This window comes from Schistosoma mansoni, chromosome 2 (assembly GCF_000237925.1).
Source record: "Schistosoma mansoni strain Puerto Rico chromosome 2, complete genome".
Taxonomy (NCBI): domain Eukaryota; kingdom Metazoa; phylum Platyhelminthes; class Trematoda; order Strigeidida; family Schistosomatidae; genus Schistosoma; species Schistosoma mansoni.
The window spans coordinates 8,832,365-8,859,695 of record NC_031496.1 but is presented as its reverse complement, the minus strand read 5'-3'; the positions used below and the strand labels follow the sequence as shown (position 1 = coordinate 8,859,695).

Sequence of the window (27,331 nt, the reverse complement as noted above, 5' to 3'; positions counted from 1 at the left end):
TGACGCGAGACTGGTGGATCCTGGGTTCGAATCTCACGAGGTTAGGTCGTGGATGCTCACAGGTGAGGAGTCCCACAATAGGACGAAACGGCCATCCAGTGCTTCCAGGTTTTCCATGGTGGTCTAGTTTCAATTGACTCATGCTTTCAACTATTAATTGGATAAATTATTATGATTAAAATTGGTTGATAATTGTTCATAAACTTGACTTTTTATTTCAAATAGAATTTCAGTCGAAGTATAATTGATAGCTTACTGTGAAGTTAATGTGTTTTTCGGTGACATTTCGATAAAAATGTTCACGTATTAAACATTATCCATAGACATGATAATATACAATACAGATATATTCTACAATGATACTATGTAGTAATAATGCTGATATTAGACAGAACATATTATTATTTATTTATTTGAACACAAATATTGGTACAAAGGAGCACCAGATATATGTGCGCCACACCCATCTCATTTGATTTGTGTGAGAGCTGCGATACTGCCCTGGAGCCCAGACCGAAGCAGGTGGTTTTCTTAGGGGGCCACACCCGGAGCATTTGACCTAAAAGCCTAATCCACAAGGCAGTGGAGCATCGTGAGGAGATGTAGTCCCATGGTAGCCGGTGATCGATGATTGGTTCATACGCCATTTGTTCCCTCAGGATACTGGAGCCCATGTGCACCATTGGTTTGGAATCAGGGTTTTCCAACTCCCTTAGGTGGACGCGCCGTATCAATCAACCCGGTTAAAGTGCCGGACATTCGCTCTTCGTCCTTTCAATTTCGTAGACAAAACCCCTGCCACGATAAGGCAGTGAGTAGGACTTCCCTGACAGAGGCTATATATTCGCGTGGCCATGTGAGAGCATTTCGAGAGGGAGAGTACACTCTCCCCACTCTCGGCCGTACCAGGGCATTTGAGGGCATTAGACAGAACGCGATACTTAGTTGATGAATGCAATGAAAATCAAAATATCAATTTCATTCTACTTGTCAGTCAAATGGATCTAGATGAATTTTTGTTGGATTCTTTACTAAAATTTTAACGTACTGTTTCAAGTGCTTCTGTTTAGGCTATCAGATAAACATAATCATAATGTTTTTAATGAGATAACAAAACCATACGTAATATACACAAAAAGGAACACGTAAATTATACCCAGTAAACATAAGATAAATATTTACAAACTCTTCATATATATTAATCTAAATCAAGCAAGCAATACTAATCAGATCAATAAATAATGTATTTGTTATATCTCAATGTGTAGAAAAACTATGTTTTCAAATTTTTTAACGTTTTGTGACTCAGTGTAAGCCACTTCTACTCACTGGGATATTACAAATATATTATTATCAGAAGAGGTTTTGTGGAAACGGCCATCCAGTGCTTCCAGATTTTCCTTGGTGGTCTAGCTTCAATTGACTCATGCTTTCAACTATGAAAATACTGAAATCTCCACAAAAATCCATTCTGATTATCTAATTAACTTAAAATTATTCATTAGATAAATTCTAAAATCTTAATAACTTATCTGTTGTAAAACAATGATAGTAAGATTCAACAATTAAGTAAAGATAACAAAATGATTAATCAGGTTTCTCAGCTTACACCATCATGGTTAAATTGACTACAGCTTACTGTAAGACTGAAAGAAAAAGTTCATTTAGCTACAACCATTTTGATAACTATGAAGGTTCATATAATTAACAAAGGATGTTAGAGAACATACACAACATATGTACTTTCCATATTGATAAAATATATTTTTCTTATAATCTGGTGCATTTTCAAAGAATGCATTCAGACCTGATATAAACTAACCCGAAAAAAGAAAGGAAATTTACTTCTTTAGCAAGGGCATCACAACGTTGATCATCAATATAATTACGACAAGGTGCCGGTAAACGTATTGTATTGGAAGACTGAGTATAACTACCATTTGGACGCTGGTTTTCTACATCTGGACATAAACCACATGACTGAGTACACTGACTAGACATGAAACCAGGATTTGTACGACAATCACCACGTTCAGCAAATACTTCACACCGTAGATCATCATACCTGTTGAAACAATCACCTTTTCGATAAGCTTCTAAATATGCTCTTACATCACTTGTTTCAACTTGTCTCTTGACGACATCAGGTGATGGACAAAGATTACAGGAATACTGACAATTTAACTTGGTCCAACCATCAAAGTGACAATATCCTTCTTTAACGTAGGTTTCGCACATATTAATCTCCACATCTTGACATACTAAAAACGAAAGAAGTTGTATAAATTACTTAGATTACATTAATATTTTAAAGCACTGGGACCACATGAAATGCGTTGAATTAATTTTATTTATTCAAACACAACGCTGTTATATTAAAGAGATTCTAGATATCCTAAATGAACAGTTTTGTCATATCTAGATTGTGAATTAATTACTACAAGGTTAATTACATTGAAAATTTCAGCGGGAAAATTCAAAATGGACTCCCCGATCCCCAACAACTCAAATAAGGAATGACCGCCTCGTGTCAGGCCGTTCAAGGTCGCTAAAACGAAACGGCGGGCAGGTTTGAAAACTCACTGACTTATTTACCTTGCCCTATTTTATTGATAAATACTTCTGAAACCTCCTATATTGTTCGAAACCCAAAAATCATCAGGATTTGGCACCAAAATTCTATTTGGGAAAATGTGAATCAATTATATAGAGTAAATTGTCAGCGTTGGCATTTGAATTTTCTGTTTTTTTGTCCTGTGCATTTGGTGATATGTGGCTTATGGTTTGTTGGCTGAAATAAAATGAATTTATACTTTCTCCCCCGATTTTCTTATTCGTAAAGACAATTTTCCTAATTGTATTGTTCTCATTTTATTGAAACTTTTAAAGGATGGGAATTGTATTAAATATCTAATTATTCTTGAATTATCTAGTGATATTGTCAAAATCTAGTATAATTTCCAGTATCCCTGTTTTTCTTCTGTTAGCTGACATGTACACTATCTACAATTTGACGGGCTTGATAAACCCTGTAAACGTATTTTAATAACAACTAGTTGTTGATTATTAACTCATTTTGAGAGGGCTTTTTGAAGTTATAGTAAGGAACCGTAATCGTTGGAGCCAAGCGGTATTAAAAGTGATACAGTTACTAATACTGGCAACGGTATCAAATTTGTTGAATGTGGGAACAAGTATCACTGAATGTCAAATCAGTGGTTCAAAAATGATACGTTCATACTGAGGGTTAAATGTCTTGCATTTGTTCCTATAGAGCGAGCACTGCTGAAGAGACTTGATTCATGATGAAACATTAGTCTTATTCTCCGTAATTTTCATAAGTTTACTGAGAAAACTTTCAACTCACCTATCTTCCTATGTATCCTTTTAATAATTACCTATGGCTGAAAACTAAAGCGTGGTGATATCACAACTTACTACTAGACCAAACTTTATTTAAAGATAATATCAAACTTTAGCTCGTAAAAACGTCATAGTAAGCAAGTATTTGTTCAAGTAAATTAATGATTTTAACATTTAAATTGTTCCAATTAATAAGCGAAATACTCTTGATGAAATTTACGTTATGTGGAGGTTGAATACTGCCTTCAGTGAAAATAAAGTTCATCACGTAAGAAGATGCAGTAAATCAAAACAGAATCTTTTTGGAATGATAAAATAGCCCACAAGCAAGATATCGAACTATTGTGAATGAGTTTTAAATATCAAGAAATCGGAAACTCGTAACAAATCCTAACTGCTATAGCCAAGCTTGTAGAACAATTAACATAACTCAAAGAAAAGGTATGATATTATTGGTTACCGCATAGTCAAGAGAGCATTAGATTGATACATTCAGTTGATTGAAAATATCGAACATAGTTATATTCGCCTTTGTAATTCGAATAAAGTGTGTTGTTGTAAACAGCTATTTAGTTTTACCCTGGTTTTCATCCAGTTCGATTTAAATACAATGCTAACAACTGCTGATAAAACAATTAATTGAAGTTTGAATCCGAAAATATGATCTTTGTTATTTCATTAGATATTTTAAACTTATTCAGAATCTTTAATAATCAACTTGTGTTTTTAAATCAGTAAATTTGCTTACAGGATGTGTAAAACCTGAGCCTCCATATGTTTCCAGTATATGTTTCTGTAAGGATAGCTCGTTGGCAAACTCAAGGTAGGCCTCAAGAAGCCCAGAAAGGGCCGAAGACATTCCATCCAATCACCGCTAGAAGAACATTCTAGAATGTCCCTACTGGATGATTAAGAAGACCCCCCTATGTGCCTATTGGTTGTCCGAAATGATGATTTACTTTCAGTCAAAAAACTGTAAATATATGAGATTTTTGTACTACATTTGACACTGTTTTGGGACTAACATTCATACTCACTAGGCTTCTGGCTTCTCATTTTGCGACTTGGGAGGGTTTTATCGTTCGAGTGCTCAAGTATTACGCGACATACTAAGAATCTAAGCTCTAGATATAACAGTTTCCCAAGTAAGATTTCATTTACTTGTTATCTGACAACATATTACTAAATGTTTGAGTTACAATTTTAAATAATTTTCCAAAACTGAATTCATACATTGGAATTTAAACTTACACTTTTTTGGAGGTGTTGATATTCCTATTGAACCGGCCCGAAAACATCTACCACATGTACGTCTGCAAAAAGGTATGGCATATTTCGCTTCATCATAACATTTATTTTTAGAGACTGCATCACTGCAATATTTAGTTTCATTGACATCATCTTTACACCGATCAAAAGCATATTCTATTAGAAATAAGTTGGTAATAATCAACAAATTATGCAGTGAGAACACTTAGCAAATATTCGGTTCGGGGATAAATAAGATAAACTGATCGCAACGCCTTACTATTGATTCTTGAGCATAAGCTTACGTTTACTAGAATATTAGCTCAAAAAAATACAATTTAATTCCTGATTTTGAAAACCTCACTTCCATAACGTATGCTTTACTTTAACATGATGAAAATCAGAACCGGAAACAATTTCAGTGATTATAAATTCACAATTCTTTTTACCGATCTACTAATCTTTTTTCTTTCTACAATAGATTGGTCACTGGGTGGTAATCACTGTCATGTATTTCAGGTCCTCCTTAGTGCAGGTCGAATCCTATTGGCTAAGTTGTAGTGTGCTCAATAGTCTAGGTGACTCGACATTGCGTCCACTGTGTTAAAATGAGATGGTGGTTGGAGGTAGTCAACAGGAAACTCTGGACCTAGGTTTCGTACTACTTGGCACTGGTCAGCAAGGTGTAATCTTGAGGGAACTGATTCTCCCTGACCGATTCGATACCGTGTCACATGGCTTCACAGTCAGAGACGTTACCACTGAGTTATCCGTGCCGTGACTGACCTCCTGTAGGACTGAGATGTATTTACAATTGATTGATTATTAGGTGGTGATCAGTGTCATATGTGTCAGGTCCTTCTTTCATTTAATTAGTTATTTAAGATGACTGGATGTTTTACAATATGGGAATGCTTCATATTCAATTACAATATTTGTTATCAATTTTTATAAGGGCCCAGTTCTTTTGATCTTGCGTATATTTTCAATTTCCTTCTCAGTTCTATTAATTAAGATTCATCAGACATTTGCTTTCACTCATATTAATAATTGTAAATTTAAACTATTTATAGTTGATGAAAAGTGTTTGAATGGTATTATTCATACACTTCATTCTATTAGTTTCATGGTTCTTACAGTATATGCATAGTTACGTGTTCAGAAATTATCAATAACCCCTTTTTACAATATTCACCCATCTTTAATTGCAAAAATCATATTTTGTGCTTACTTGAGGCATTTATACAAACACAATGTTTGTTTCGAAATTCCCCTGGTTCACACAGTGTACTTTGATTGGAGCAAGATCCTAGTTAAGAATGTCAAACGAATTACGATCAGTGAAAGTTAAGACTCACATAAATTTTTCAGTTTACAATAACTGGATATTTTTAATTTGTTTGTGAAGTTAATTGAAGTGAATGGCTAGCTTCAATTGACTCATGATTTCAACTATGAAAATACTGAAATCTCCACAAAACCCTTTCTGTGCATACATCAATGTTTGATACTATTTAAATTGTATGAACTAGATATAAAACGACCAGTTTGCATGTTACAGAATTTGAAAAATTATCTGGCTGAAGGTGCGTTTTGTTTGAAAATCTATAATCCTTCTACAGGGACTTCTAGTTGATAAATTTCATTTCCAAATAGCAAAAAAATAAATCCAAATTACTGAATTTTTATGTCTAACTTTGGAAAGGGATTGTTTATTAACTATTCAAAGTAGTGAGAATTTATTGCCAGGAGTTTAGAAAAGCTTAATGTATACTGATATCGTTTACCTTCATTCTGTTTTGAAACGTTGCTTTGGTTTATACAAATGCTAAATATGCTAGAAAATGCGACTGATATAGTTCCGTTATTATTATCAAACTCTAAAGCTGAACAAAATTCAAACAACTCTAAGGTAAAAATGAAAGATAAATTAACCAAAACATTTCATATGTCTCTAGATTTTATAGCTGCAAAACTTGTGTATAGTAACTTAAGTTTTCGAGTTTCATAGAAGAATAAGCGCTAAGTGGATACTTTCTTATCTCATGAAAAATTATCCTGTAGATACCCTTTAAAACAAAAATAATAACTATAATTAAAGGGTTATGGAGATTGTTAAGTTTTAATTGAGATCATAAACCCATCAATGTTAGATCAACATTAAAAACCTGAAAACACTGGATGGTCGATTGGTCCTTGTTTGGGACTGTTCAGCAGTGCGAGTCCACGACCATGCACGCTGGATTGGAACCTAGGACCTTCGGTCTTCTGCGCGAACGTTTTTTTCGGATCACTGAGTTGGCACCCACTTGTGCTAATATCCAGCGGAGTTCAACTGTGCCAGAAGTGAGGAAGTTAACCATCGGCGAGAATAGACGATGGTCGTGTACCATCGTAGATTGTTTGAAATTAAACACGACTTCCCACTGGAACTCCGAGAATCACCCCTCAGAGTTAGTCACCAATGGGCACATGATAATTATTAGTACAGAGTTGTGGAGATTGTTGAGTTTTAATAGAGATCATAAGCCTATCAATTTATAGACCATCATTGGAAGGTAGTCGCGCAACATTTTGGACTGGTTGACGTTAGACATTAACACCATCGTGTGCCGTTTCCGATAAAGCGTTCGCGCTCGAGATAGAGGATTCTGAGTCCCAATTCAGCGTGCGTGATTGTGGTTGCACAATGCTTAGTAGTTTCATACAAAGACCAGTCTACCATCCAGTGTTTCCAGGTTTTTAATTATGGTCTAGCATTGATCGGTTCATGATATCAATTAAAAATAACAGTTATGAAACCTAATATTAAAAGAAAAACTGTTATCTATGTTAACAGCTACTTAATAATCAGGTTTAAAATTTGAACTTACTATCACACTTATACAGTCGATTTAAACCAACAGTATCTTCAAATGATAAATATTTTTCACTGATTGAAAACAATGGTACATCATCCAAATTAATAATTGGTTCCCATACTGGATTACCGTTTGATGTAAAAGTCTGGAATGAAATAAAAGATCTTAATTATTTGAAATGTTTTTGAACACGATATTACTTTGATTGAGAAGTGATGAAGGCATTTTTTAGCAACTTGTGGGTTTTATTTACTATTGTCTGTTAGCTTTTAGCCTAAAGCTCATCTTGATTTCTGACTGATATTTTGGAAAAAAAAAACCTGATTCCAATTTTTTCAGTGTAGTGCCGCAGTTAAAATTCAACTGTTAATTATCATAAGTCATCTCAAAAGATCATGTCAAACTGATGTAATTATCAACGTTCATATACAAAGTAATATAAATTACATAATGGAAAAATTGATTCAATCTTCTAACATGTATTTATATACTTATATATTCTTGATTCAGAAAACAGTTGTTCTTTTGAGCTAATAAAATACAAAGTAGCTAATATATACTGAGGGTCGAAACGTTATTCTACTCTTCTGAAGTTTTAGGGACGTCATAAGTTATAGTTTGTAGTGCCGGGCTTCGCTAATCGTTCACGTCGATAACCGTTATGATACAAATCTTAACGGTGAATAAAATCAGAAGGCAAAGAGAAGCGGCAACTACAGTTTTATTGATAAATGACGCAGGCCAGAAAGTTATAAACACATGAGTGAATATTAGCGAGCAAAACAAAAACGACACGCATTGGATATGCTGGGTAAACCAACTCGCTTTAATCAAGCGTTAATCAATATTTATAGTCAGACAAGAATAAGTTACAGACATGTTTTTAATCGCTGAAAAATTCCCATCAGTGTTGTTTGTCATCTAAAATTAAATCGAATCGTTAATGTTGGAGCTGACTAATATGTAGTGTTAACTTGAATCAGTTTATAAGTGAAATAAAATCGTAAGATAAATGATCAGTATATATATGGTTGACAAGGCGGTGAGAGATAGAAAAATGGGATTACAAATCAGAAATTACGTAATATGTAGAATAATATGAATTAGGTCAGATATAGTAAATAGGGGTGGATGCTGACCCGTCCATGATGTTTTCCTGTTTATGTTTCTCCTTAATGTACAAAAGGAACCTGATCAAGACATTACACTATAGAATCAAGACCATATGCTCTCGAGATACGGTCGAAGATGAAACAAAAGCATTGTACACGACCCTGAGAGAAAACGGATACCCAGAGAAATTTATAAATAAAAACATAGCTAATAAAAGAGAGCATAAAGATTGTTTAACTGTGAACAAAAAGCCTCTGTATATACGTCTACAATTCAGAGGCGACGCACCTAGTGAAATGTTAAGACTGAAGCTACGAAGATCAATCCAAAGGGCGTTTAATGCAGGTAAACTACAACTAATGTTTTCCACACGTCCAATGATCACGCCGATGTTGAAAGATAAATTGCCTAGACTAGCCACTTCTTTCTTTATCTATCAATTCAACTGCTCCTGTGGGGCAAGTTATATAGGCAGATGCTCTAGGAATTTGTATACTCGGGCTCGTGAGCACCTCCCAGTGTGGTTAAGCAAAGGTGTAGTCAAAACGGTTAACAGCTCTATTTTATCTTATTTAGTTCAGACGGGACATAGAGCCAACATCGACCAATCTTTCACAATTATATATCGTGTTAACAGCAGTCTACCTAATTCTGTCAAACTGAGAATCCTGCAGACGGCTGAGGCAATTGCTATTCGGATCAAAAAGCCTGAGGTTTGTATCCAAAAGAAATATGTCCAGCCGCTCCTTTTACCCTGGCCAACTTCAGGGTCAACTTGTTAATAATCAATTTTGTAATATGGTGACATTAATTTGATTAATGTTCATTTTTATATCCTAAACTTATTTTATCTACACATCTTATCAGTCATTATTATTATTATCACACTTGCTAACCTTTTAGAGAAATTTATTTAGCTTCCACCCCTATCTACTATATCTGACCTAATTCATATTATTCTACATATTACGTAATTTCTGATTTGTAATCCCATTTTTCTATCTCTCACCCCCATGTCAACTATATATATCATAGTTGAAAGCGTGAGTCAATTGAAGCTAGACCACCATGGAAAACCTGGAAACACTGGACGGCCGTTTCGTCCTATTATGGGACTCACGCTTTCAACTATGATAAATACTAAATCTCCACAAAACCCCTTCTATAACTATATATATTCTGATCATTTATCTTACAATTTTATTTCACTTATAAACTGATTCAAGTTAACACTTCATATTAGTCATCCCAAAAACATTAACGATTTGATTTGATAACACAAACACTCCTTGATTCACATGTTACAGTTTCTTAAATGATGTACTCTGCCTTAAACTTGGCCAACTTCTTTTTATGGATTATTAATTTGGATTTGATCATTGTAGAACCTGATGAGAAATTATTGAAAAGAATATTCCTCGTTCATATAATTGTGTTTTACAGACATGTGATGAATAGGATAAGAAGTGTACACACTCATTCGCTCATATAAAAATAGTCAGTGAATAATTAACAAGGTCAAAACGGGACTTGAAATGGTTAGGTAAATTGACTTGTCCAGAAGCTAGAATAATGTATATGGGCTAACATATCAACGGACACTACAAGTTACATAATTAGCACTTCAACGTGATTGCAGAGTAGGTTATATGGTTTTTAAAAAAAAAGTATTATTCATGTTTTTCAATGTTTCTTGACTTATATTTGTAATTCTCCATTATGTGTCACTTTTGTTTGATGTCTACTGATTGATTTTTGAAGCTTCCCTATATTTCTATCGATAAAAAATGATTAAACATATTCGTCACTGTTTGCTAAAAATATAAATGATCAGATGAAATAGATTGACTCAATCGGCGAGACTATAATTAATGGACGACCTTTGAACGAATCTTACGTGACCTTGAGAAATGTTAGCCAATCAGCAAACAGTCAGCACAGAATAAAAATATATTATACAACACCAAATAATTAAAGTGGATACACTTCTTTTATACGGCCCAATAACTTGTCAAGGTCAGAAAAAGTTTCAAAGGTTCCAAAATCGTAATGCATAATGTAGAGGAACTCATTCATATGGCTCCATAATAGTTGGTCTCTGGAGCCATGACAAGGTCACGAAAACCCTTTCAGCCTCGACCACATACCTTCATTATTGTTTGTGTGTACTACGGTTGTGTAAGTTTATCATTTTTTTTATGGATATGTTCCTACAGTACTCATACCTGTTGGACAGCCGAAGCTTCAGTAACATCTACTATTATTGCAGCCAATGTTACTGGTGCTTTTATCATACAGTTGGCGGCAATTATTATAATAAGCCTTAGTCTCAATCTGGATCGAGCGATAAAGGTTCCTATTCTAGCAAACATCTTTCTTCAACATATATTACATCAAAGGACAACATCACGGTAGTCTGCACAAGGTTTACAAGTCATGAATTACTCGTAATTACAAATACAGGAATTTATTAGTAGTTTCATTTGTTGTAGTCGCTTAATTGTCAAGTGTTCTCTAAAATCCTCTGTGAATCGATCGTACATGAACATTAGACACTGAAATTGACGCCGTAACCTTGAATTCCTTAAACGCTTCTGATTGGCTCGTCCGTAAATTGTAGTCTCACCAATCAATCTACAAGTTATACGTGATTCAGTATACGGCTTAACTGAATGTATACTAAAGACTAAATGGAGATACTCATAGTTATTCATATACTAAGTTCTTTGTAAAGATTCAAGAAATAACATTAAGAAGAACAAAAGTAACATTTAGATTCACTTACAAAAGGATCATATAAACTTATTGATTGAAAATCAAATTTACGATTTGTTAAAATAGATTGATGTTCTTTAATTTTTTTAAATTCTTCCAAATATGATTTATCAATGTTTTCTTCATGTAGAATAACGTATTGATCACGATCTGGTCGCATAATTTCATGCATTACACCTAATGCATGAAGTAATTCATGAAGGATTTGACCAACCTACATTAAATAATAGAGTAGTCATTGTTATTCATTTCAAAATGTTATACTATTGAAAAATTTCTAAATCTTTCTCAAAAATAGATCCAATCAAACATCTTGGAACAGTTCATATGAACAGATGGCAAGTCTTCAAGTGAAAGTAATCTTTGAAGTTTCCCAAGATAAAATTTCTGACATTAGTTTATCTTATCATCAGTAAATCAGATTGATTGCACACAGATATAACAAGAGTTTTAAGGTCTTCTGAATGTTTATAGTCGTCATCTGTGTTATAATATGTATTTCGTAATATTTGTAGCCTGGAAGAAATAACTTGACTGACTACTTGAATTCATTACACTAATCTGTAAGCAAGCAGCAACTGATTCTGAGTTGCTGACTTGATTGTGATGTGTGTTCTATAAATAATAAAATTATTGTACCCTCCACATTTTTCCAGGAAATCAACTGAAGCCCTTTACTTATACTTTGTATTGTTCAGCATTTACCAGCAGAAAACACATGGAATATTGAAGGAACTGTTATTTCTTAAATATGCATTTCTAATCAAAAGGTTGTGGCTAGTAATACGGGCCAAACTTCATGATATTAGTTACCAATCAAGGAACAGTAAGTCTGTTTTGCGGATAATCAGTAGTGGTTTGTGTAATTCAGTGATAGTGTTATTGGCCATTTAGACAATATTATCTCGATTTTGATATACTAAGTTTACTTGGTTGTTATCATCTTCGAGTTTAAAGAATTTACCATAGACATTTTCAGTAAAATCGTCATCATCGATTTTTCGAATCATCAGTAGAACATTTTAGTGACTAACCTCTTCCCTTTTATAACAATCGTCTTATAATTCACTGTATTCAAAAGATCAACTTAGTGTGGTTAACTGATTTTCTACTAAAATGATTCTGGTTCTTATAATCTAACGTGGTGGGAGAACGAAATCATCAGTAACCTAAAAGTATTTTGTTGATCTACAATACTATTTCATCTTGCTACATTACTTCTCATAACAGATCGATAATCTTATTTCTATTTCCCTGGATTTCTTTTGAAGAACAGAATTGTTTGAAACTGTTTGTTTCCTGAGATTATGTACTATACTGATAATTTAGAAACAAATTCTGAAACTTAACGATTTTAATGTCATTCAAATTTACTGATGGAGTTTAAACTACTCATAACTTACAGTAATATGTCTCATTTATATATATTTTTTTGTGTTTCTCTAATTTTTCCTAGTAACTATTCACCACAGTATAACAGTAATGAAATTATCAGAAGGGGGTTTCGTGCGGATTTTAGTAATTTTATAGAGTTGAGATCATGAGTCAATTGAAGCTAGACCACAATGGAAAACCTTGAAACACTGGACGGCCGTTTCGTTCTACTGTGGAACTCCTCTGCAATGCGTATCCACGATCCCGCCTCGCGAGATTCCAACCCAGGACCTACCAGTCTAGCGCCAGAGCACTTAACCGATAGACCACTGGGTAAGCCGACATCCAACGATGTTAATGTCTAACCTCAACCAATCCACGAAATTTCGAGGCGGTATCGTGGATGCGCACTGCTGAGGAGTCCCATAATAGGACGAAACGGCCGTCCAGTGCTTCCAGGTTTTCCTTGGTGTTTTAGCTTCAATTGACTCATGATCTCAACTACATAAAATAATGAAATTATTCAACTTTATGCTTAAATAAACATGTGATTTCGAATATAAACCTACAAATCTACTAATATTCATTAAAATCCATCATTTCATATATAAACCAAACTTTTACCAATGTTGCTAACATTTTCATCGAAGGGAATCGTAAGTCAGCTTCATTCATTCCTTCTTTATATGCATTCAATTATAAGAATATAATCATATGTTTAGTGAATATAATTAAAGCTTGACATTTACATAAAGAATAGGTCCAAATTAATGATACAACATTGTAGTAAAATTATGTAATTTCCTTTAACCTTTTACATGCTTAACTATAAATGACATCAATAATACTTGATAAACTATCAAGTGTATAATCTTACATAACGAATTTTCATTAAAGGAAGCATCAAAATGTAGTGTGAATTCAATTAATCGTATCGTTAAAATAATAATTCAATTACAAAGTGATTTGAATAGAGAAAGAAAAAAGGTAACAAACGTAATGGATACACTAAAAGTGGGAAAAAACAGTGTTAACCGTGTAAATCTTAAGTAATAAAAAAGGAAGTTTGTGAATCTTATGATACAATTTACTTTATAAAAAATCTTTATCCATTTAGACCTGTAACACAATCGTAAAAATTCTTTACAGGAAACTAATATCATCATTACAAGTATCATTAATTAGGAAATATTAAGCTGATATCATGCTCTACCTCCTAACTCATCGGCCGCCGAATGCCCTGATATGGCCGAGAGTGAGGAGAGTCCGCTATCCCTCTCGAAATGCTCTCACATGTCCACGCGTATACAGCCTCTGTAAGGGAAGTCCTACTCACTGACTTCTGGTACCACGGATGTTATTTACGAGATTGAGAGGACGAAAAGCGAATGTCCAGCGCTTTAACCGGATTGGTGGATACGGAGGATCCATCTAGGAGAGTTGTAAAACCCTTAATCCAAACCAATCGTGCACATGAGCTCCACGATCCTAAGGGAACAAACGGCGTATGAAAGAATAGTCGGTCACCGGTTACCGTAGGACTGCATCTCCTTACGATGTTTCACTACCTTATGGATTAGGCCTTTAGGTCAAAGGTTCCGGGTGTGGCCCCCTAAGAAAACCACCTGCTTCGGTCTGGGCTCCCGTGCAGTATAATAGCCCTCACGTAATGAAATGAGATTTTTTTGTGTGGCGCATATATATCTGGTGCTCCCTGTACCAATATTTGTGTTCAAATAAATAAAATAATAAAACTCATCAATGAACAACTAAGTTAGATTAAATAAAGGACCTTCATATTTCACATTGAATCATTAAGTTTGAATAAACTATTTTAAATTCTGAAATTAATCAGGTTTACATAATAGTTTTACTATCATCCCATCGGATAGTTGTCTATGTGCCTTAATGGCAGACTTCGAAGACCATAGTTTTTCATTATAAAGAAACCCCTGTCATAACTAAGTTATAACGTAAAACTTTTGTTTAATTCAGTCCTCTCGTCGAAATTCTTGGTATAGGTCAGTTAAAGTTTCATAGAAAACTAGGAAAAAGTTACTTAAGTCTAGTGAATTGAACAATGATGAAAGTATGCTTAATAATAGATTTTAATAATAAAATATACAGTTAGTGATAAGTCTTGCTAATCGAACGCTATACTCGGTTCCTAAGCTATTCTAGTAACCTTCAAACTAAATCTATACAGCGACTTGAACACGAGAGAAAAGGCACAAAATATACGAGAAGCACTTTACTCCAAAGGTTCATTTCTTCACAGAAAATATAGGATTTTTATAGTACTTTAGAAGTTCTTGGGTTTTCCTGAAAATTCTGGGAAAATTCTGCTACTAAACGTAGTAGCAGTATAGTAATCTGTCAATCAAAAACTTTACATGTGACTTTTTACTTTCGTGATGTTTGTGGTAAAACTTCTAGTGAACGCTGATTGCGTAAAATGCTTCTTAGTGTTTCCTGAGCCTTTATTATCTATTGCGAGAAATTTTCTGGATCACTCCAACAGGAATCATGGATGCGACCTTCTGAGGAGTCTCATATCGTAATATTATATATTCCACAAGATACTTCATGAACACTCTATACTTTCTTCATTGAAAGTCAATCTCATACAATAATTATTTTAATGTTTATACACTCATTAAGTGAATTATGTATTTGAGAATATTGATACATAGAATATGTCCTATCCACTTTTTTTGGTTCATCTGCTTATACAATAAATTTTGCCGCCATTTGTCATTTTAATGGATTAAAAGTTAAATAATACTAAATATATCTGTTAATTATATCATAAAGCGGGTGATAAATTTTGAAAGATGATCTATATGTTTCATAACTATAGAAAAAGTGTCGATTCATCAAAGAGTCAATATTCACTGTTGGAGGTTTAATCATAGTAATAATAATAATACCAAACTTCAAAATTTGTAAACTATTCATCCTAGATATAAAACATAAGCACTTAGGACATCAAACTAAATACTGACATTGATTCTGGTGTTGAATCTGTTTGATTTTATTAGATATAAATGAAATTCGACAATCTTCATAACACTATGCCTATAATTATTCTTTTATATTTTATTTGGTATACAATAAATTTGTGATTAGATTATTTGATGTAGTCCTAAATGACTAATATATAGGATTCAATAGTCGAAATATAAAGGAAAGTCTAAGTCCTTCGTTACTCTTATGGTAGTCAGTCGACGGTGCTATACGTACTGTTTATAGATGACATTTCAATTTCCTGTAACGATCTATGTTTCGATTCAATTTTATTTTTGTTATTATATAAGTTTAACTGTACATTCCCATGCTAATCGAAGGATAAATGTGTTGAACATTATACCTTAGTGAACCCAAAATTAGTTTGTAGATAAAAACACACACCATTGCACAAGCAAGTGGCTATCAGGACTCAGTGGCCGAGTGCATAACGCGATGGCGTTTAAAGCGAAAGGTATTGGTTTTGAGTCCCTGAGTGAACATCAACTCTGATATGCAGGTACATCCAGCTGACGAGTCCCAAATAGGACGAAACGCGCGTCCTGGATTCCACTGCTAGCCACTATCCATCTTTCCTTACCATGCTTGTGAATTAAGGCTATATCGAGGCAATACACACAGTATGCACGTATGGCCAATAAGAGACTGACCAGTTGCAGTCCTAACACATCGATGGGAAGATTCAAACAAACAATACTAAGTGAAAAACACACTGTTTATTATTATGCGACAGTCGGCAATTCTATCAGTAAATGTACTCGTGAATAATCTTTGTATTATAGAAAAACATTACTAAAGCAAAATATACAAGATATTTTCTAATAAGCATCTTAATTATCGTTATATATAGTATTAATCCACAAATAATATGTATGTGTACGTGTACTTACGGTTCGGCAAGTCGGACCAAGTCGAAGAACTTGATTCTTATTTCTCATCATGCCTAGTGATGAATAGCATCCTCTAAAAAAAGTGAGGATAAAAACAGTTCAGTGCAGAGGATCAACTGTCAACTTTTCAGTACTGAATTTTTTAAAAAAAAATCATTTGGCTGAAATAGTTTTAAATATTTTTTACTTTGATGGCAGAATAAATCCTTCTGAGTTGGTAAGAATTCACCTGTTTCGGAAGGACATATAATATTAATGTTTTTATTCGTTAGTTCATTGTTTGTGATTAGCTGTCCACGGATTTTTCTCTCGGTGTGCGATTAGGTAAATAAAACATAACCTGTTATCAGAGATCTCAAAAATTTGTTGCCTAATGACTGAAAAGAGCTCCCCATAAGAAACCATTTAGGTTTCGAATTGCCGATTGACTGAAAGATGCACGAACGTGATGAAAAACAGACACATTTTAATAAACGCTTCAGTGTGTGGCAATGATAGCCGATCATACTGGATATCATGGGTTTACTGATGGTATAAGTGCAAGAATCTCATAGCCTATTATGCAAGATTTAATTATAGCGCAAGTTTATGATATATGCAATTCATTCACGCTATCACTAACTATTAAATTTGATTTATAACGACCTATTTTATCTATGCACAACCAATAAAATAATCTGGAAGTTCTTTATTATGCTAGGTACTTGTATATAATTATACTGCCTGCTCATCGGATAATAATCTATATTATGTTCTTGAACTTTTGATGGAGATCATATTCTATTTATCAAACTACATTACCATGATTAATCTAATTGAGTTACCTTCAAATCAAGTACAATTAGTTCAGAGCCATTTGGTAGCAATCATTAGGAAGATGTAATCGACAAAATCTCGTTAATGGTAAGGGAGAAGTTCATACAGAATTGAACAAGAATCAACGATCAAATAGTCTTCAGATTTCAATCCCAGAAATGATCTATGCTCTTAATGATAAATTTTCTGCCTATGACACCGGATGATAAGTGAGGAGTTGGAAGGCATCACTATCCTCAAGATTGTAGGTACACTCTGCTAAAGAGTAGAATCTAAAACAGTAATTTAAACTGCAACATTAAACAGATTGCTTTCATTCAACAAGCATGCACAGAATTCATATAGTTGTATATATATATATATATATATATATATAACTCCGCCTGTAGCTCTTCTAGAGTTACTGCCGGTCCCAAGCCCGGGTAAAGGAGGAGGGTTGGGCATGGGGTTAGCGACCCCATCCCGTAGAAAAGCTAACTCGCTAAAAAAACGCTAACCAGAAAAAATAATTCAAACCATTTAAACTCTGCCCTGGGAGTTGAAGGAATAATTATGACGTCTCATGATGAAAGCCGAAATTCTTCGGAAGTCACGAGACCGATGCACCTTCTAACAACCAGAGCAACACTCTTTATAGGTACATAGAACGTCCGGACAATGTGGGAGACAGGAAAGACCAGTCAAATAGCAATGGAAATGAGGAGATACAACTTGGCAGTACTCGGAATCAGCGAAACCCATTGGACACAAACTGGACAACAAAGGCTAGGTACAGGAGAGATGCTGCTGTACTCCGGTCACGAAGGGGAAAATGCTCCACACACTCAGGAAGTTGCTCTAATGCTGTCCTAAGAAGCACGAAATGCACTTGTTGGATGGGAATCTCATGGACCCAGGATAATCAAAGCATCATTTAGAACAAAGAAGCAAGGGATCACAATGAACGTTATCCAATGTTATGCACCCACCAATGATAGCAACGACGATGATAAAGATCAGTTCTATGAAAGGCTGCAATCAATTATAGAGAAGTGCTCACGAGAGGACCTGACCATCCTGATGGGAGATCTAAATGCTAAAGTTGGAGTGGATAACACAGGATATGAAGATGTAACTGGACGACATGGACTGGGAGAGAGAAATGAAAATGGGGAGAGACTTGCAAACCTATGTGCATTCAACAAATTGGTTATAGGCGGCACAATATTCCCACACAAGCGCATACACAAAGCTACATGGATCTCACCAGACCAAACCACAGAGAACCAGATAGATCACATCTGTATCAACAAAAAATTCCGAAGATCAATGGAAGATGTGAGAACCCGGAGAGGAGCTGACATAGCTTCAGATCACCACCTGCTTGTGGCCAAGATGAGACTGAAGCTAAAGAAAGACTGGACAACCGGACAAACAGCACTACAAAGGTTCAATACAGCCTTCGAGATATTGACAAGCTCAATGAATTCAAGATAACTCTCAACAACAGGTTCCAGGCTCTACAGGATCTACTGAAAGAACAAGAAACTACTTTGGAGGACAACTGGAAAGGTATAAAAGAAGCACTAACTTCAACGTGTCAGCAGGTTCTTGGTCCTAAGAAGCATCATCACACGGAATGGATCTCTATGGGAACCCTGGACTAAATTCAAGAAAGGAAGAACAAGAAACTAGCAATTAACAACAGCCGAACACGAGCAGAGAAAGTCAAAGCACAAGCAGACTACGCAGAAGCAAACAGGGAAGTTAAGAAAAGCATTAAAGCCGACAAGCAGAAATACATGGGAGAACTAGCAACGGCGGCGGAAAAAGCTGCAAGAGAAGGGAATATGAAACAACTATATGATACAACGAAGAAATTGGCAGGGAGATATAGCTAACCAGAGAGACCAGTCAAGGACAAAGAAGGAAAGACAACCACTGAGATTCAAGAACAGAGGAAAAGATGGGCAGAATACTTCGAGGAACTGCTGAATAGACCAGCCCCATTGAATCCACCGAACATCGAAGCAGCCCACACTGACCTTCCAATAGATGTCACTCCACCAACGATCGAAGAAGTCAAGATGGCCATCAGACAAATCAAAAGTGGGAAGGCGGCAGGACCTGACAATATACCAGCAGAAGCACTGAAGTCAGACATTGAAATAACTGCAAATATGCTTCACCTTCTATTCAAGAAGATTTGGGAAGAGGAACAAGTGCCAACAGACTGGAAAGAAGGATATCTCATCAAGATACCAAAGAAAGGAGATCTGAGCAAATGTGAGAACTACAGAGGCATCAGTTTGTTATCAGTACCAGGAAAAGTTTTCAACAGAGTGCTTCTGAATCGGATGAAAGACGCAGTAGACGCCGAACTTAGGGATCATTAGACTGGATTCCGTAAGGATGGGTCATGCACAGACCAGATTGCGACACTACGGATCATCGTTGAACAATCAGTTGAGTGGAACTCATCACTATACGTCAACTTCATTGACTATGAGAAGGCGTTTGACAGCGTGGACAGGAGAACATTATGGAAACTTCTTCGACACTATAGAGTTCCTGAAAAGATTGTCAACATTATCCAAAGCTCATACGATGGACTACAGTGCAAAGTCATGCATGGAGGACAGCTGACAGATGCATTTCCAGTAGGGACCGGAGTCAGACAAGGCTGTCTACTCTCCCCATTTCTCTTCCTTCTAGTGATTGACTGGATTATGAAGAATTCGACATCTGAAGGGAAATACGGAATACAATGGACTTCTTAGAATCAATTAGATGATTTGGACTTTATAGATGACCTAGCCCTCCTCTCTCATACACACGAACAAATGCAGATGAAGACAGCAAATGTAGCAGCAGCCTCCGCATCGATAGGCCTCCACATTCACAAAGGAAAAAGCAAGATTCTCAAATGCAACATGGAGAATACCAACCCAATCACACTTGATGGCGAAACTCTGGAAGAGGTGGAAACATTCAAGTACCTGGGGAGCATCGTTGATAAACAAGGAGGATCGGATGCAGATGTAAAGGCGAGGATTGGCAAAGCAAGGGCAGCATTTTTACAATTGAAGAACATATGGAACTCAAAACAACTCTCAACCAATTTCAAGGTCAGAATCTTTAATACGAACGTCAAGACAGTCCTACTGTTTGGAGCTGAAACGTGGAGAACTACTACGGCCATCATCAGGAAGGTACAAGTATTTATAAACAGTTGTCTACGCAAAATACTCAACATCCATTGGCCGGATACTATCAGCAACAGCGTTCTATGGGAGAGGACAAACCAGCTTCCAGCTGAAGAGGAAATTAGGAAAAGACGTTGGAAGTGGATCGGACATATATTAAGGAAATCACCAATGTGCATCACGACTCAATCCCTAACTTGAAATCCGGAAGGGAAGCGGAGAAGAGGAAGGCCAAAGAACACACTACTCCGGGAAATAGAAGCAGATACGAAAAGGATGAATAACAACTGGAAAGAACTGGAAAGGAAGGCTCAGGATAGAGTTGGATGGAGAATGCTGGTGAGCGGCCAATGCTCCTCGACGAGGGGTAACAGGCGTAAGTAAGTATATATATATATATAAGATAATTCACCTATTTTATCTCTTTCAATTGATTGTGCTGTATTTCTTTCAATAAAATCTTTTATCAAATGAATGTATTCCACCTAGTAAGATATTAAGGATGATATTACCAACGTTTCTAAATTTTTAAAGAGTTAACTTTGAATAATATCATAATCTTTAACTTTCTACAGAAAGCATCAAGATATAACTGTGGTTTTGATGGATCTCAGGTTCATTTGAGAGTTAAGGCGTTCATTTATTATCATTTCAGCTATAGATATTCGGAGCAATATACACTCATTCATTGTCCCACTGAACTTTTATCGACTTATCATTGTTGTGATTCATTAAACAAAGAAGTGAAAACGTTTTTCTTATGTGCCTTAATAGAAGTTTCTAAGAAAACATAGAATTGATCATTCATTGTTACTATTAAGTCAATATGACAATAATACAGATCGTTTTATTCTGGTATTGTATATATTTGTGTCCAGTGGAAACTTCTCAACAGTGCGTATTAAAAACCATTCAATAAAGTTGTTCAAATCTACTTTTATGTTGTGAAGATTATAAAATAATTATGAGATACTTAAACAACAGTTATTGATTATCAACCCTATAAGGGCAACCACAAAAAAATTTCTCATTAAATAATAAATAAAGTATTTGCATAGTTGAAAACATGAGTCAATTGAAGCTAGACCACAAAGGAAAACCTGGAAACACTAGGTGGCCGTTTCGTCTTATTGTGGGACTCCTCAGAAGTGAGCATCAACGATCCCGTCTCTCGATATTCGAACCCAGGACGTACCAGTCTCGCGCCAGAGCACTTAACCGGTAGATCATTGAGCTGGCATCAAATGGTGTTAATGTCTCACTCCAAACTATCCACGAATTTAGAGCAACCGTTCACCAAATGTCTTCAGTGAGTTTTTATCTCACAACAGACGTGGTTGAACTCCACTGGTCACTGCTTTTCACTAGAACTCGAGGAAGTAGCTCTAGAAGTCAGTCACTAGTGAGCATATAATCATAATCAGAAGAGGTTTTGTGGAGATTTCAGTGAATACGCACTGCTGAGGAGTCCTATAATAGGACGAAACGGCCGTCCTGTGCTCCTAGGTTTTCCATGGTCGTCTAGCTTCAATTGACTCATGCTTTCAACTATTCCTATTTAATTAATAGGTATATTCAAATTAATTTAACTAACGAATAACACATTAGTTATGTTTATTTACATAAACACAATACAATTATTTATATTCTTAAATACATAAAAAAACAGTAAAAAATAATAACTCACTTACCTTTGACCTCGACCTTTAATTCGAATCAAATGTCTATCATAAAATCTTCGTGTATTCGTTCTAGAAGTTAGATCATAAAATTGTATACATGTTTCTTCTTCAATAATTGACATCGCTTTTTTAATTAATAAAACATCAAGTTCTAGAAATTAGAAAACAAACATACATACATATCAAAGAAGCTCCTCTTAGTAATTCATGTAATTATCAATCTAAAAGAAAAACTTCTAGCTTTGTTATTGCCAATAATAATCATAAAACTTTGATAGATTATTTATTTATTTATTTGAACATATAAATATTGGTACAGGGGGCACCAGATAAATATGCGCCACACAAAAATATATCATTTCATTTCATTACGTGAGGGCTATGACACTGCTCGGGTGCCCAGACCGAAGCAGGTGGTTTTCTTAGGGGGCCACACCCGGAACCTTTGACCTAAAGGCCTAATCCATAAGGTAGTGAAACATCATAAGGAGATGCATTCCCATGGTAACAGGTGACCAACGATTGGTTCATACGCCATTTGTTCCCTCAGGATCCTGGAGCCCATGTGTACCTTTGATTTGGAATGATGGTTTTCCAACTCCCCTAAATGGTTTTTCCGTGTCCACCAACCCGGTTAAAGCGCTGGACATTCGCTCTTATAGATCAATTCAGCTTATGAAATAAGATCACTAATGCATTGGTCCTAACACAATTCCCTCCCCCCCCAAAAAAAGTGAATTAGAGGCTGAGATTATATAACTAATCAGAATCAAAACAATATTCGTGTCAGCAATCTCAAATTATATATATATATATATATATATATATATATATATATATATATATCATAGACAACGACTGACAATCGCTTTCGCGCCGCTATCAGATTGCTTTTCTTAATGTGAATAAAACACGATTATATAAGGTCTAAATGTAATCAAATATTGACTAAATATTTTGATGTATTCGTGTTTGACAGAAGTTCACACTGATTATAATAATGATTATATGCTAATGATAACATTAGTTATTCATTGTTAAATGTACATATGTTTAATATAATTTAACGTTAGTACTCATACCTGAAAATCAGATTTGATAAATACTTGCATTAATTCTACAATATGTTTATCTTTATTTAAATAGCTAACTAGCATCTGATAGCTTAAATAACTCATTCCCCTGAAGTAGATCAATTGATGGAATCATTTGCATTATCTTCAGAAAGAAATCAATTTGATCGGCTAGTACTATTATTGTGTGTTCTTCAAATAATAATGTCCATCAAGAAAACCAGCGATCTATGTCTTAGTCAATTCATTTACATCTTAAATGTTATTGATAGAATAACAGTTTGATATTGAAAAATCTTTATTTCCGTAAAATCTACACTGACATTCCATTCCGAATAATCACTTTTCGAAAACTGTGCAGTATAATTGGATACAATAGTAACTAGTTAAGCTAGTAAAACTGGCTAGCATATTCTTTTTTCATACTGTTCACGTTGCTTAAATCGTATACAGAGTTACAATGCACATAAAATTTTAGGTTCAATTGTGTGATAATATTGTTGTCAAACAATTGTTTGTTTAACTTAACGGTTATCTGGCTTATATTTTAGCGTTCAACTGAAGAAGTTTGTTGTTCGCTTCATATGAATGTTCTAAATTTCAAACGCGATAGAGAATATATGCGAACATAAGATATTATTAAATTCATTTAGTATTGTTTGTTTGAATCTTCCCATCGATGTGTTAGGACTGCAACTGGCCGAGTGAATAATGCGATGACGTTTGAAGCGAAAGATACTAGGTTCGAGTCCCAGAGTGAACATCAGCTCTGAGGTGCAGGTATATCCAGCTGACGAGTCCCAAATAGGACGAAACGCGCGTGCTGGATTCCACTACTAGCCACTATCCATCTCTGCTTACCATAAGATATTATTTTAAGTTTTCTGAAAATATATAGTCATTTGACTAAGTTTATTTTATTTAGTGAAGAATTTCCAGAATGGTTTGCTTTCTTTCTTTATAAAAATCATGGATACACTATGTCAGTTACAACAATGATTGTTCTGATTTTACTCCCCGGTGTAACGGTGGGCCAACACTTCTGAAGAGTCCCATGCTAAGACGAGACAGCTTTTTTTTGCTTACAAGTTTTTAATGGTTGTCCAAATAAGGGCAATTAGTAATGTAAAACTACGAAAATTCAATAGTCCTAACAAATCCATTATGTGTGTTTTTGTAAACTATTGTTTCTTTCATTTCGGTAATGATAACAACAATAATCATAACAACAAGATATTGACTATGAAAATAAATTATTAAAACGCTTTCAAAAACCTCACTACCTAACTGATTTCTATTTGGGTATACTAAAATAACTGGTTACTTTAAAGTGAGAATATTTTCATAAGCAATTCGTAACCTTGTAAAATCTTTAATGAATGCCAAACACATTTTATCTAACTCATAAAACAATTAAAACCATTTGAGTGTTGTCGTTAAGGATATCAACTCACAGTTTAAATGTTGCCATATAGCAGAAAATTACTTAGGTTGAAAATATTAATATTTCAGGGGACTTGATCTCGAATAATTTATTTAACGAAAAAGACAAACACCGTCGGATACCGGCTCAGTGGTCTTTTGGTTAAGTGTTCTGGCGCGAGACTGGTAGGTTCTGGGTTCGAATCTCGTGAGGCGAGGTCGTGAATGCGCACCGCTAGGGAGTCCCACAATAGGACGAAACGGCCATCCAGTGCTTCTTGGTTTTCCTTGGTGGTCTAGCTTCAATTGACTCACGCTTTCAACTATGAAAATACTAAATCTCCACAAAAACCCCCTCTGAAATATATCACTTAACTGATAACCATATGTTCTAATCACGGGTGAATTTCTTAGCGATTCAATTAACTATCGAAATATAATACAGTTAGGATTTTTTCTGTATTCTTTTAATTTACACAGCTGTTCATTTAGAGACATTAAATTTTATCTGTTAAACGAATCAAAGTTTCAACCCTAAAGCTGCAATTATTGATTGCAGTATATTGTTCAACATTATTTTAGAATTGTCTAGAGGGATAGGTGTTTTTAGAAAAAAATTGAAATGTAACTTATGGTAATGTATGAGATTTTCTAAAGATCTGATGGTAGTTGTCAACTGTGTATATAATTTCATTTGATTTTACCATTTCTATCTTGTGATTTGGTCTACTTACCCAAAGGAAATCACTACAATAAACATAAAATTTCTATAGGTCTTTAAGCATAAATTAATCTTAGTCAGACCACTATTTAAATTTTGGAAACACTTGACAGCCGTTTCGTTCTAAATTATCAGGTACGAGGATGATCGATAGGCAATTCTGAGGAGTCCGAAGCTGTGACTAAACGGCCGTTCTAGGCTTCCAGGCTTTTAATGGTGATATAAGGGTAATTAGTCAGTTAAAATTTATGAATATTCTATAATCTCCACAAAACCCTATTCTGAAAATACAGAATATATATTTGTTCAAAGCTACAACCAAATTATGACTGAAGTAATTAGTCACTGAAACAATAAAATCTGTCCGAAATGTTTTAACTAGCATATTCTGTTAAAAATTATCTTATTTTAAAGAAGTCAAAATATTGAGCACTACGGTTTTCAATATCTTTTTACCATAGTGTAAAACTATTAGATGATTTGCTAAAAACAACTAGGCAGCAAACAGTTGTACTAATTACGAATGTGACTATTCAGTAGGAAAAATTCATAACGTCATATGAAATAAACTAAAAAAAATTCCTGGTTTCATGATTATTACAGTACTAATTTTATAGTGTTTTTAAATCTACGGAATAACATGGAGATAGGCAACTGCTTAACTTTAAATTTGACTACTAGGGAAATAATCGAAAACGTACTTTCCATGTATAAGCGGTTTAGATAGTGAAATATTTTTATTCCATGCATAAATATTGTCATATTAGTATCTTAACACTTAAACTGTAGTGAACAAAACACGGGTGGGGACAATCGAATATGTTTTAGCATAACGTTACAGAATATCTCATTAAAGTATGAGAACCATATAGTGAACAGTTAATTTGCAAAATAACAATCAATTGTCTCAATTTGACTGTTCCTTCTGCTAATATTCATTCATAGTCTCCGATTATAATTGTTCATACCAATTGCGTGCCGTTCCCGTTCTCTTCTTATCGATCTTCTACTGAAATACATTCAATACCCGATCATCACCATATACTACTTATGTGGATTTCAGCTATTCGGTATAGAAAGAATTCAACGTTAGTCTTTAAATTTCATGTTCAATTATTAGTGAATCAGTCCATGAATAAATCTATTTAAAAAAATAAATATATGTAGTCTCGATTCGGTGTTTATTCGTCATAACTCTTCTAAATGAAGACTTTCTAACACCCAGGACAGAGATTAAATAATTTGGTTAGCGAGATAGGTTCGCTAACCTCATACCCAAACCTCCTCATTTCACAAGTTTCAGATTAGTAATAACCACAGAAGTGCTCCAGGAGGAGTTTTATCCTCATATTTGTTTATACAATATAACAAAAAAAATAATGATACAATATTCATTAAATAACTTACTATTAAAATATTCTGTAAATTCATTAGATTTTGTTTTATCTATATCATCAATAATATATGGTACAATACCATTTGGCCATAATATAATATTTTTCATACTTAATGAACGTTGATAACGGGTTAATTGTGTTGCATTAATAATCAATAATTTTTGATTATATAAATGAATATAATCAATTATTATAATAATAATAGAAGTAATAATATTTTTATAAAACATTATATCAATTCCTTATGGTATATATATATAGTCCACTATCATTCAACTATACAATTTGGATTCATTTGTATTTATATAGATATATATATTGAGGTTTCTATAAGTAATTAAAACTATCCCCTCTTTATATATATATATATATATATTTAAAAGA

At 34.5% G+C, this 27,331-nt stretch overlaps 1 protein-coding gene across 1 annotated transcript in view; it reads right to left on the bottom strand.

Annotated features, from left to right (window-relative positions):
- Positions 1 to 27,054, bottom strand: part of Smp_047460 (SpAN g.p. (M12 family)) — a gene marked incomplete at its 5' end in the record, with an annotated part of 30,891 nt that extends 3,837 nt beyond the window's left edge. Inside the window, 8 exons of the mRNA XM_018795581.1 lie at positions 1,846 to 2,261; positions 4,615 to 4,788; positions 6,399 to 6,518; positions 7,485 to 7,617; positions 11,371 to 11,574; positions 16,652 to 16,724; positions 22,344 to 22,485; positions 26,958 to 27,054. Coding sequence (XP_018649880.1) covers positions 1,846 to 2,261; positions 4,615 to 4,788; positions 6,399 to 6,518; positions 7,485 to 7,617; positions 11,371 to 11,574; positions 16,652 to 16,724; positions 22,344 to 22,485; positions 26,958 to 27,054 — 1,359 coding nt within the window. The remainder of the gene's footprint in view (positions 1 to 1,845; positions 2,262 to 4,614; positions 4,789 to 6,398; positions 6,519 to 7,484; positions 7,618 to 11,370; positions 11,575 to 16,651; positions 16,725 to 22,343; positions 22,486 to 26,957) is intronic.
- Between the last annotated feature and the right edge of the window lie 277 nt (positions 27,055 to 27,331).